General features: G+C 38.6%; 1 protein-coding gene across 4 annotated transcripts in view; it reads right to left on the bottom strand.

Annotated features, from left to right (window-relative positions):
* The window catches only part of LAMA2 (laminin subunit alpha 2), a 391,440-nt gene that overhangs the window by 283,814 nt on the left and 94,960 nt on the right, over nt 1-12,666 (bottom strand). For all 4 annotated transcript variants that reach the window (XM_074819148.1, XM_074819147.1, XM_074819146.1 and 1 more), the window contains exons 2-3: nt 11,019-11,189; nt 5,618-5,730 (exon numbers count right to left, since the gene is read on the bottom strand). In XM_074819148.1, coding sequence (XP_074675249.1) covers nt 5,618-5,730; nt 11,019-11,189 — 284 coding nt within the window. The remainder of the gene's footprint in view (nt 1-5,617; nt 5,731-11,018; nt 11,190-12,666) is intronic.

A 12,666-nucleotide genomic window follows, 5' to 3' on the forward strand; every position in this document is an offset into this window, starting at 1 on the left:
CACGAGTCCAAAAATTTACAATGTAAAAAGTACTTAAATACACTTCAGGAGAAGTGGGACTGCAGTGATCTCTACGTGGAGTCCGAACACAATTTTTCAGACTTCTTCCTCCCTTCCTACAGAAGGAGGGCAGGGGATAGGATGAAAAGACAAGGCGAAAGAGTTGGATGCTATCAGAGCTTAAGGAACTTAGAACTGATGAACTGCAATTGCTTTATAGAGAAATTAACTACGTAGCTTAATCAGTTATTCTTGCTCTTGCTGCACCTTATGAGGTACACCTTATGAGATCTTACAAGGCTCTGAAGACTGTTAACTACTTTCCTCTTCTTCAGAAATATATGCCTGGGAATGATTACCTGGACAGTGGACTGATTCTCCACAGTCTCAGGCAATTAAGATATACTTATTAAGTCCAGAATTTTCTGCCAGAACATTAACTCTGGGTCCACTTGAGTTCCACACATCTACAAGTCACATAAAATATTCCAGCACTATGTAAAAAAAAATAGTGTATAGTAAAAAAATCAAAACCCACATAAATATCTCCTGGCACAAGTATCTTAGCAATATCAAGGGTATTGTCAATGTCCTTGTTCCCCACAACAGCAGGGAATTTGTTAATAAAAATGTCCTGATGTGTGTAGAAATCAGAAACAGATGGGCTGACCACCTCACCTCAAAATGCCAACTGGTTTTCCCATGTATTTGCCAATTTTCTTTAAAGAAACTCTACTAGTCTTTCACATCACTATGAAATTAAACCAATGGAGGATTTGGGATAGCATGAGTCCAGGGAATATGTTCTCCCTGGAAGTCTAAGCATTTATGTTTTGCTAACTCCCTTCTCTGTACTTCTTGAAGAGAAGGATTATTTTCTGTCCTGCTAAACATTGCACTCACCAGACCTGAATTGCTTTTGTTGCACTTGAACTGCCCACCACTCTTAAGGCAAAACCCACAGACCCTACACAACCAGCAGGACTAAGAGATGCAGAACAGCAGACAGCTTCTCTTGGTAATTTGTGAGCCCTTTACAGATGCAACCTAGCACACCGATGAACCTACCCTGCCAAACTCGGATCTGTAGTTTCACTTTCAGTAACCAGGGTAGCTAAATCTCATTTTAACCTCCATTTAAATTTGTGTGAGCAATTCCCAAATAAATCTACATTCATATTTTGACCTCTTATGCACTTTGCTGGATGAAAAGCACTGTAAAAAATGATTTCATGTGTAAAGCTACAAATGGCGTTCCATAATATTCTTGCGAAATAGGTAAGATGGTGGTTGTCAAAATGGCTAAAAAGTCTAGAAGGGTTAAGAGCAAATTAGCAAAGATGCTCAGAACCAAACAGTTCCAGTTTAGGCTCATATTTCTATAATAGATAGCGTACAAATTTCAAATGCACTTTAATGAATTAGGAACCTAGCCTCCATTATAGATAAAAACTCTTTACAAGTATTATGGTAAACCTCTACTGTTAGGAGAAAAGAAAAAAAAATACTGCATTTTTCCCTACCTGACTGATAATATTTTGGCTCCTTCTGAAGTAAAATATATTTTACTTTTCCAGTTTATGAGTTATTGCTAACTAGTATACACCATTTCTATATGGCTACACTGCACAATCAAATAAAAAAAAATGCATCTGCCCCCAAAGGCCCAGCATTATATAAATGAAGAAATTGTAATTATTTTCCTGATTTTTTCATGAAATTAGGATTACTAAAAGCATTTCATGTACTATCATAATTATCAGTAATAACATACAAACTAATGCATTCCTGCAATTTTCAGTCCATTACTTGTAGATTTGTCATTTGTTATTTCTATCTCACAAAAAGAAGTTAAGTGTTTTTATACTTAAAACAAGAATTTACCAACACAAACATAGCAATTGCCGAATCTCCTATAAGCCAAAGGTAAAGAATGGTATTTCTTTTAAGTTAGGTCTCAAAGGTGACCTTCATCATTCATAGTGACTACTATGCATGACACTAGCTGGAAGAGAAATTTTGTTTTTTACTGACTACCTTAATAAAGCTTACAATGCTGTCTCTACAAAATACCCGAATAAGCAAACAAAACCTCCTCGTACTCCTCAAAATACAAACAACTCATTTCTTACCGAGCCATCTAAAAGCCACGCAAATTGCAACAGACCTTTTACTACATTTTGAAGAACAAAACTGTTGTTCTGTTCATGTAAGGTGGCGAGTAAACATAGCATACATTCCTAACTACATGGGCTACTCAGATCATAAGGAGTGTGCCAGACAGCATTAGTGAGAGGGTCTTATCCCACCTCTCTGACATCCACGAAAACCTCAACACTGCTTCTATTCCAGACAATACAACTGAAAGGCCTTAATAGAAGGTATCAGCTTTAGTACTGCAAATGCACTGCCAAGCTTTCCTTGAACAATAAGCAAGAGAACATGGGAAAGAAACAGGCTCATATTTGAGCCTTGTCTCATTTTATTAAAAAAAAAAAAAAAAAAAGACAACAAAAAAACCCAAACCCACACAACAAACAGTGCAGTATTCTCAGACTGCTGCCAACTGGCACACAAAGAAGTCTTTTAAATACGTTAGAAGAACCCGTACTTTTTTTTTCAATACAGTCACTGACCCTGTAGTTGTTAGCTTTTAGTATATTAGAAAACCCCAAACTTCTAGAAGTGCACAAATTTGCTTATTTCTTATGACAATCTAGATACTGACATAGGAGAAAACATCAGAAGTTATAAACCCCTCGTTTAGCAGACCTGACCTAAACAACTGCACAAGTAAAATCCCTAGGGTGATGAAAAACAAGGATGGTAATTTAGTTCTAATGCCTGAGAGCTATTCACATATCAACAGATCATAGTCAACAAGACGCACAATCCCTTGCTGTAAAGGCAAACCAGTTAATAACTCTAAAAGTTCAGAATACATTTAAAAAAACCCCAAACATTTTAATGCATGGGAGCTTAAACTCAAACTTCCATAAAAAGGTTTAGTTCTGCTGATTGAAAGAGAAATGAACATTGAATACTTTTGCATATATAAGGCCAAAGACACAGATGTAGGATTATTTCTGCCAGTAACAATAAGGGCTCCAAAGCCAGAATGCTAATAATTCTTCCAGGATTTAAAGGCTCTTCCAGGTATAAAGACTACTGCCCTCCAAGTACCTCAGTGTCAAGGATACAGGTACTTAATTACAAGAATTTTTACCATTAGATCATTCGGATGAATTTTTTTTTGCAAGAAAAAGGACAAAAATCTAGAAATCCAAGCACTACTCTTTGTTAAACCTTACTGAGTGCTGGACTAAGACTAAGTTTGATCTCTTACAACAAAATTGTACGTTTGATGCACACAGATGTCTCAATGCCCTGCTTTTAATTTAATTTTATTTTCTGACAAATTATGCTTTAGTCAAGCCTCTTTAGTAGATAATTAGCTATTGTCCTCTTTAAATACAGCTAAACGAGAAAGAAGGGAGATAAGAACAGGCAGGTTCTAAGTGGAACTGATAAACCAGCAATAATAAACTGAAATAGAAAACTGATCTCAGTGAAGGGATCACAGAGGAGGGGGAGCTGGGAAGGGGAATCTGTCTCCAGTGAGTCAAAGAAAGGGCCTTCCCTTTTTTCTTAACACTTGGAAAATAGATTACGACACCATTTCCCACAGCATTCTCCTGGACAAACTTGGGGCTTATGGCTTGAATGGGTGTACTCTTCACTGGGTGAAAAAATGGCTGGATGGCTGGGCCCAAAGAGTTGCAGTGAATGGAATTAAATCCAGTTGGCAGCCAGTCACAAGTGGTATTCCCCAGGGCTCAGTACTGGGGGCAGTTCTATTTAATAAATATCAGTGATCTGGACAAGGGGAGTTGAATGCACCCTCAGTAAGTTTGCAGACAACACCTAGGTGGGCAGGAGTGTTCATCTGCTTGAGGGTAGAAAGGATCTACAGAGAGATCTGGACAGGCTGGATCAGTGGACTGAGGCCAGCTGTATGAGGTTCAACAAGGATAAATGCTGGGTCCTGCACTTGGGTCACAACAACCCCATGCAAGGCTACAGGCTTGGGGAAGAGTGACTGGAAAGCTGCCCAGCAGAAAAGGACCTGGGGGTGTTGGTCGCCAGCCGGCTGAATATGAGCCAGCAGTGTGCCCAGGTGGCCAAGAAGGCCAACAGAATCCTGGCTTCTATCAGAAATAGCGTGGCCAGCAGGGACAGGGAAGTGATCTTACCCCTGTACTGGGCACTGGTGAGGCCACACATCGAATACATCACTACAAGAAAGACACTGAGGTGCTGGAGAGCATCCAAAGAAGGGCAACAAAGCTGGTGAAGGGTCTAGAGCACAAGTCTTATGAGGAGCGGCTGAGGGAACTGGGGTTGTTTAGTCTGGAGAAGAGGAGTCTGAGGGGAGACCTTATCAGTCTCTACAACTATGTGAAAGGAGGTTGTAGCAAGGTGGGTGTTGGTCTCTTTTCTCAAGTAACAAGCAATTGAACAAGAGGGAATGGCCTCAAGTTGCACCAGGGGAGGTTTAGATTGGGTATTAGGAAAAATGTCTAAACCAAAAGGGTTGTCAAAGATTGGAAGAGGCTACCCAGGGAAGTGGTTGAGTCATCATCTCTGGAGGTATTTAAAAGACATGCTGCTTAGGGATATGGTTTAGTGGTGGACTTGGCAGCATTAGGTTTGTGGTTGGACTCGATGATCTTAAAAGTGTTTTCCAACCTAAATGATTCTATGGTTCTGTATTTTCTGGTCTGATTCAAGTTGCAGACAAATATGGGTCAGCCACAGACCAGAGAAGATTTTAAGGAGAGGGGTAATAAATTTGTAACCTACTTAATTGAATACCAAAATGGTCAAGTTTAATAACATAATGAATAAATTTGGTACCAGATAATTGTTCTGTATTTATCTTGGCACAATGAAAATAAAATTATTTACAATTCACCCTCAAATCCTCTTGCTTACTTACCTGGAATTTATGTAGCATTTTTGTAAGCATCAACTAACTGCATTCTGTATAGCTACATCTGTCAAGCAAGATTCCACTAACAGGAGACAATTTATTTAAGGACCTTGTTAGCCAAACTCCTCCCTTTACCCAGGCTATCCCTCAAAATAAGCCATCACAGATGCATGTATCCCTAGCACAGCTGAACTATTTTTAGTGTATTTAAATATTTTTAGTATATTCTGTGTATTTAAGTGTACAGTACTCTGTTACTGAAACAAGAACAAACAGTATTCTGAACATAAACTTCTATTCATATTAATTTTTCCCTGAAACTATCTTTTGTCTTTAAAGAACCAAACCAGAAGTTATCACCAAAAAAAATATTGCAAATGCTATATTTAAAATAATTTTAAACATTACTTCATAATAATATATATTAAATAATTATTTTTAATTTGGTGTATTATGTTACAATGAATGGGCCAGGCAGAATTACCTGTATAAACAACAGAAAGTTATAGGAGAAGCTGAGTGTGTCTTCATAATGTAAAAGCAACATAGAGCAAAGAGGAAAATCCAAGTGATCTATTGTGCAAGAAAGAAAGCCTTTGCGGAAAGAAACAAACAGAAGTCTACCTGTTGGAGGTCCAATGTAATGGTCACATAATGATATTCGATTCCATTCTGGATACTAGGGCTTTGCCACCAAGTGTTCTTGCCATCAATTGCATTTGTTATCGGATGTCGTTCTGTTAGAATAGCAGAAATACAGAAATATATTTCAAAATTATTAGGAGATTTAAATGGTTTTAGATCTAAAATCTAGATTTAATAAAATTACAGAATTAATGAGGCAGCACTTCAAAATAAAAACCAGGAAATTAATTTTTCTTTTACGCCTGGGGCACTGTTGTGCTTATTATTACTGAAATACTCATCTAATGTTAGTTGTTTAATTTTGGCTAGGATCACAAGAAGGTGATTCAGAACACCTCAATGCACTTGAAGGCTCTCCTGATTCTACAGAAAATGTAGGCATCTAAATCAAATGAAGATTTCCTGCAGTCTTCCTAAGTTTCAAGTACTGTAAATTCATTAAATGTTGCAACAGAAACAACAAATCAGGAACCTGAGAACCTTAATCTCTAAAGTAATACTGGTACTTGCATTTCTAAGGCATTTCTAAGCACACATGGAAATAATTCAGAAATCATTACAGAGGAAATTATTCAGAAATCATTACAGAATACATTTCTCAACTGGAAAATTGTCTGACTCACATACATGCATTTAAAGAAGGTTTGCTTGGTTATAATCCATGTCAAAGTCCAAGATGCATTACTTTTCATGTCTATATTCACTCTACTGCAGTGTCCCAAAAGAATCCTACATAATAGGGATAAGAATTCATTTACAGAATTGAATTCTTCCTAGAGTTCAAGATTTTCTAAATTATTTGCGTTTGCTTACATAGTATTTCAATGTTATTCAGACTGAGAAAAATCGCACTCAACATTTTCAGGTTACTTTTTGTGGCCAATTTGTGTTTCTCTCATGTACAAAATGGAGAATAACATAACTTCAATTTTAAAAGTACAACGATCTATATTTTGAAGTCCCTAATTGCCTAGAGCAAGTCTGTACATTATGGGAAAAATAATAACCCAAGGAAATTCAAATACAGTAGGTTTCTTCTATGCAAGTTCTGTCTGCAAGAACATAACAAGTTAGGAGAAATCCTACTCCTCTCATTAAGGATGGCTTACTAAACTGACAGATTTTCTTGACAGAAAACTGGAATATGCTTCATTACTAGTTAGTCCTAGAATTGCAAAAAATTAACTCATGAACTGATTAATTTACTTGTTATATTAATTATTACTTAAATCAACCAGCCAGATTGATAGTCTTTGTGTCTCTGGTCTTTTGCTACATCAACCACCTGTGGAGGACAGGAGTCCTAGCTCATTAAGGAAAGCCAGAATGTCTGAACATATTTAAAGATACAATTAAAGTGCTTTGTGGGAGTGAGGGAAGGCATAAACCCTCAAAATTGAAAATGCCAAAAATTTCATTTAAATATCAGATTATTCAGTGGCATTAGTGGGCACCAACATTTGCAAGTTAGAATACTGGCGTTACAAGTGATGTTATTAGTAGTTTTATCTTTACACTGAAGAGAGAAGAAAAACACACCCACAGCTCTGATCATTTTCACAAACCTTAGTTTTAAATGAGTGCTAGCAAAAATCACCTGTAAATCAAACTCAGAGCTCTGGGGTGATTGTGACAGAAACTGTCTAATTGGAAATTTTGATGTAAGTCTCTTCAGGTGAAATTGATATAAAGGTAAATCATGAGAAGGAGGGTTGGGAGATGAATCAACAATTAACTGTAATCACCATTATGAAAGTTTAATCATAATTAATTTGAAAACACTGATTAATTGCTGTCATGTTTTGCCTATTTAAAAGGTAAGGGAAAATAATATAATATTTGTAAAAAGGACTGGATTGCAAATGCAGTTCAAGGACCAATCTCCCTGATGGATGGCATGGGGGAGAACTTGCAGAGTGAGCCCATCAAACTGTGCTCTTTAATTTGGACTCACATGTGATTAACCAGGGAATTTGTGTTCATTTCCTACTACAGTAATTAAGGGGAGGCACTCCAGACTCACACATTCCAGGGGGATCATTTAAAGTCTGGTTACATTACATGGTTCTCCTATTAATGAGCCATCTCTGTTTAAATAAGGCACTTCCTTCTGCCAAATGAACATTTAAAAACCTTAAAATGAGATGGGGTTGGCAACAAAAGACCAGACATTATGAAGCTGGGCAGATTCCAGTTTTTAAGAGGGTAGGAGTGAGGGGAAACACAGATATAAATCATTCAGATGGGGATTACATATATATATGTACACACATATATGTACACATACATATATGTCTACATACACATATGAATACACACATACAGTGTCTGTGTATATACACATACATTAGTGTACACTGATATCACAGGCAGGACATGGGAACAAAGCAATCCAGCTCTGGTTTAGGTTTGTTTTTTGAATTCAACAAACTTGATATAGAAAAAACTTGTGTATACATTTCTAAATACCCATCTACAAAGAAGGGAAATAATTTATTGCAGTGTTTCTGCCAGTCAGAATGGTTCCAAAAAACCCTGAAATCTTCTCTGAGTGAGACACACTACAATAGTAAAAAATACTTGAATGCTTATATTGCTACAAAATCCTATGACCTTTCCTCAGAAGACAGCATTTACTACAGTTAAAGATGCTGAAACTCAGAAACTATCTTGGAAAAAAAAATTGGTTGCAACTGTGTTTGGACAAATGAAGTAGTCTATACTGGGACAATTATAATTAGGTTCGCAAATACAAGATGGGAAGCAAAGGGATATGTAGCCATTTAGCAAGAAAGCATCTGGGGGTTATAATAGACAACTAGCAATGTATCTCTCAGTATCTTCCCCCCTTAAAAAGGGGAAATATCTAAGTAAAACATGTGAGCAGAAATATATTCTGTTCATTCTGAAGCAATCCTGCATCTCTATGCAGTGCTGGTAAGAGTTCAGGTGAATTTTAATAAACTTGAAAACCTCTAGAGAGAATTCAGAGAACTGCAATTTGCACAGTTAGAGTTCTAGAAAATACAACCTATAGGAGAATGAAAGAAAAGAGAAACTAAATAGAGCAATACCATCAACCATCAATTAAGTAAAATACTTAAAATAAAGAAAAAGGGAATAATCCATTCCTTGTACTGACTGAAGTTAGGAAAAAGGTAACATTAATTTCTGCAAGGAAGATGCAGATTAGCTATTAGGAAAAGACTTTGGAATGAGTAAAATAGCTCTAGGAAGGGTGGCCCTGGAAGGAAGTTTGTGAGGAGAAGCTAAACAAGTTCTGTCTGAAAAACTACAGATATAGATCTTGTCTGTAACTAGCAGATAGATTAAATGTCATCTTTTTTCTTTTCCTGTGGTTTTAAGCACATGCTTAAATGTGCTTTGTCATGAGGTGTAAATATATCTGAGCTGGGTTTTAGAGGGAAACAACTGGAAAAAAAGAGAAATTGTCTCCATTCTTCTGCAGCTGTGGTTCTTCCAACACTTTATCTATTCCATTAAAATCTGTCCTAAGGTCTCTACACCCTCTACCATCTACAGTGCCAATATATACTCACAAAAATCTAACAACATTAACGCTATTCATGTCTTTCACTGCAAGGTCACATGAAATTAAACTTGTGTGACTTAACTAAGAAATTTTCTCAGTTCTAATCTTCCCAACTATTAGAAATATGCATCTCTGAAGCAGATGATAATGAATTTATACTTGAAAACTGATTTTGCTTCCGGCTAGTCTTTAAGAAAGCAGCGTTAGCACAGATCAATTTTAATATGAAAAACTAAGCAATTAAACCAAGCAGTGCTCCATTATCTTATCTTCTTTTTGCTGGCTCAGTGAAACTGAATTAACATCAAACAAAGAAGAAAAATATCCCAGAACACAATAAAATAAAACTGGAGATGGCCCTAAACTGAAATTTCAGATGTCACTTAGTGTGGTGGCTTGACCCTGGCTGGATGCCACTAATCCATTCTATCACTCCCCCTCCTCAGCTGGACAGGGGAGAGAAAATATAACGAAAGGCTCGTGGGTCAAGATAAGGACAGGGAGAGATCACTCACCGACTACCATCATGGGCAAAACAGACTCAACTTGGGGAAATTAATGAACTTAATTTATTGCCAATCAAATCAGAGTAGGGTAATCAGAAATAAAAACTAAATCTTAAAACACCTTCCCCCACCCCTCCCTTCTTCCCAGGCTTAACTTTACTCCCAATTTCTCTACCTCCCTTCCCCCTCAGTGGTACAAGGGGGTAGGGAATGGGGGTTGCGGTCAGTTCATCACACATTGTCTCTGCTGCTCCTTCCTCCTCAGGGGGAGCACTCCTCACACTCTCCCCCTGCTCCAGCGTGGGGTCCCTCCCGCAGCAGACAGTCCTCCATGAACTTCTCCAACGTAAGTCCTTCCCACAGGCTGCAGTTCTTCATGAACTGCTCCAGCGTGGGTCCCCCACAGGGTCACAAGTCCTGCCAGCAAACCTGCTCCAGCGTGGGCTCCTGTCTCCATGGGGCCACAGGTCCTGACAGGAGCCTGCTCCAGTGTGGGTTTCCCACAGGGTCACAGCCTCCTTTGGGCACATCCACTGCTCTGGCATGGAGTCCTCCATGGTCTGCAGGTAGAGATCTGCTCCACCGCTAACCTCCACGGGCTGCAGGGGCACAGCCTGCTTCACCATGGTCCTCACCATGGGCTGCAGGGGAATCTCTGCCTGGAGCACCTCCTCCCCCTCTTTCTTCACTGACCTTGGGGTCTGCAGAGTTGTTTGTCTCACATATTCTCACTCTGCTCTCTAGCTGCAGTTGCTGTTGTGCAGGTTTTCTTCCCCCTTCTTAAATACACAGAAGTGCTACCACCGTCGCTGATGGGCTCGGCCTTGGCCAGTGGCGGGTCCAACTTGGAGCCGGCTGGCATTGGCTCTGTCGGACACAGGAAGCTTCTAGCAGCTTCTCACAGAAGCCGCCCCTGTAGCCCTGCTGCTACTAAAACCTTGCCACACAAACCCAAGACACTTAGATTGGCCAAAATGTTCAAATTCCACATGTAGGTATGCAGGTAAAAGTCATCTGGTTTTCATTCATGGTCAGTATATATCAAGAGAATTCAACAACAGCTGTAGATACTTAATCTTCCTAAAGGTGAATTTAGGTGCTCTACTTTAAGTATGTGAATTATAAAGTTCAGTTTGAGGAATATACATAACAGATACAGATTTTGAAATACCAGTGGAAGAGATGAGTAACCTAATTTTAAAAGAAAGTGACAGAAATTTCATAGTAATTGGGCCAGTGACCTAAGTTTTGTTTGCTGAGTATCTACAATGTTTGAAAAAAAAATCTTTTTAAAGGAACAAAAAGAAAGCAGCACACATACGGTGTGGAACCCTGCTCCTTTGATCACAAATTCGGCACTGAGGGTTCCTTGCAGGCTGTCCAGGTACATGTTCAACAAGTTTGCAGTACATTTCCCGACCCTTTTCTCCACAGGTAGCATTGGTTGTGATGAGAGCATTGGTAGCCAGGTTCAGCACTGCAGGAAATAACCCTGCAAACAAAATAAAATAAAATCATAAACAAAAGCAACAGAAACAAAATTTATCAGGGCAATCATAAATGAACATAACATCTGTTACGGCATTAAAGCAAAACGCTTAGTTTTCAATAACTATGGAAGTAATGAAGTACAGAAAAGCGCCAACAACTTCAGTTTTGAATCCTGAATTTAGACATCAGAATAAAGCCATTACACTGATGGTTTCTGTAGGGAGTGGCGTTCAGAAGATCTCGCGATGTACGGAAGGAATAGCTGTAGCCCTCCCTTGTTACGAGGTAAGGTGATGGATAGGCTTGTAATGTTAAGGGCACACCCACGAAGGAGGTACTTGGTGAACATATATAGGTAAGATACACAGTTTAATAAACGGACATTTTGTATCCATCATATTGGTGTTTGTACTGATGTCTCTGTGAAGGTCTTAACCTCCCGCAGCATTAGTCTGCGATCTGAGCGCCACTGATATGTGGATTGGCAGGTTTAATGAGGCAGGCTAATTGTGGTGTTGCAGCATTAGTCTCTGCAACCTGAGTGCCACTGACACGTGGAGAGGCAGGTTCAAAGAGGTAGAGCTAACTGCAACAGGTTTCCTCCTCATTCCCTTCTAAAGTTCAAATTGTTACCCTCTGGTTATATCTTGAACAACAGTAGGACTCCAAAGGAGAAAGTAAAGCATGGAAAGCATCATAAAAAAATTTTTTCACACTCAAACCTTGTGTTCCTACTCAACTGGACACTGAAACATTGTATGCAAATTGCCTATGAGAATTCTTCATTTTTCTTCTTTTCTGCTTACATCTCCATGGGAAAGCCTTTCCTTCACAGACTGCATCACCTGTATTACACTGTATTACTGTTCTGCTTAGGACCTCATAGCCACCCTTGTCATCAGAGGAGCTGCGTAATTCATGCAGCAACATGAATAGCATCTACCATTTGTGGTTTCCCTTTCCTCAAGAAGAGGATAATATATACGTTATATCTTTTATGGCAGTACTGTTGTTATTTTTTTCAGGTGCACATGCTGAGTGATGTATTATAATTCTCACTCAGCACAGCACTTAAGCACATGTCTGAGTGCTTTGCTGAACTGAGTTCTATGTAGCAGTAAGCTATAAAGATTATAAACCATATGAAGAGCAATCATTAAAGTGGGTTACTCCCCTTCCCACTAAATACTGATCAAAACCTTTGAGCTGTGATGAAATTGAGCCACGGAGATAAAGTGATATATGTTGAATGTATGCATTAGCACCTCGCATCAAATCAATCAGTTTTGAATCCTCAAATGCATAATTTGCCATGGCTGCAGAGAAACCAAAACAATGACAAAAAAATCTGAGGCATGGATTGGGACCATCTTCAGATATATTTGATGACAATTACCACTGACCCCAAACCCACCCTTCTGCAATTCATTGAGCTTCTAACCCTATTGTATTATTATAACCTTAAAATAAGGCTTTAA

The sequence above is a fragment of the Strix aluco genome, chromosome 3, assembly GCF_031877795.1.
Source record: "Strix aluco isolate bStrAlu1 chromosome 3, bStrAlu1.hap1, whole genome shotgun sequence".
Lineage (NCBI taxonomy): Eukaryota > Metazoa > Chordata > Aves > Strigiformes > Strigidae > Strix > Strix aluco.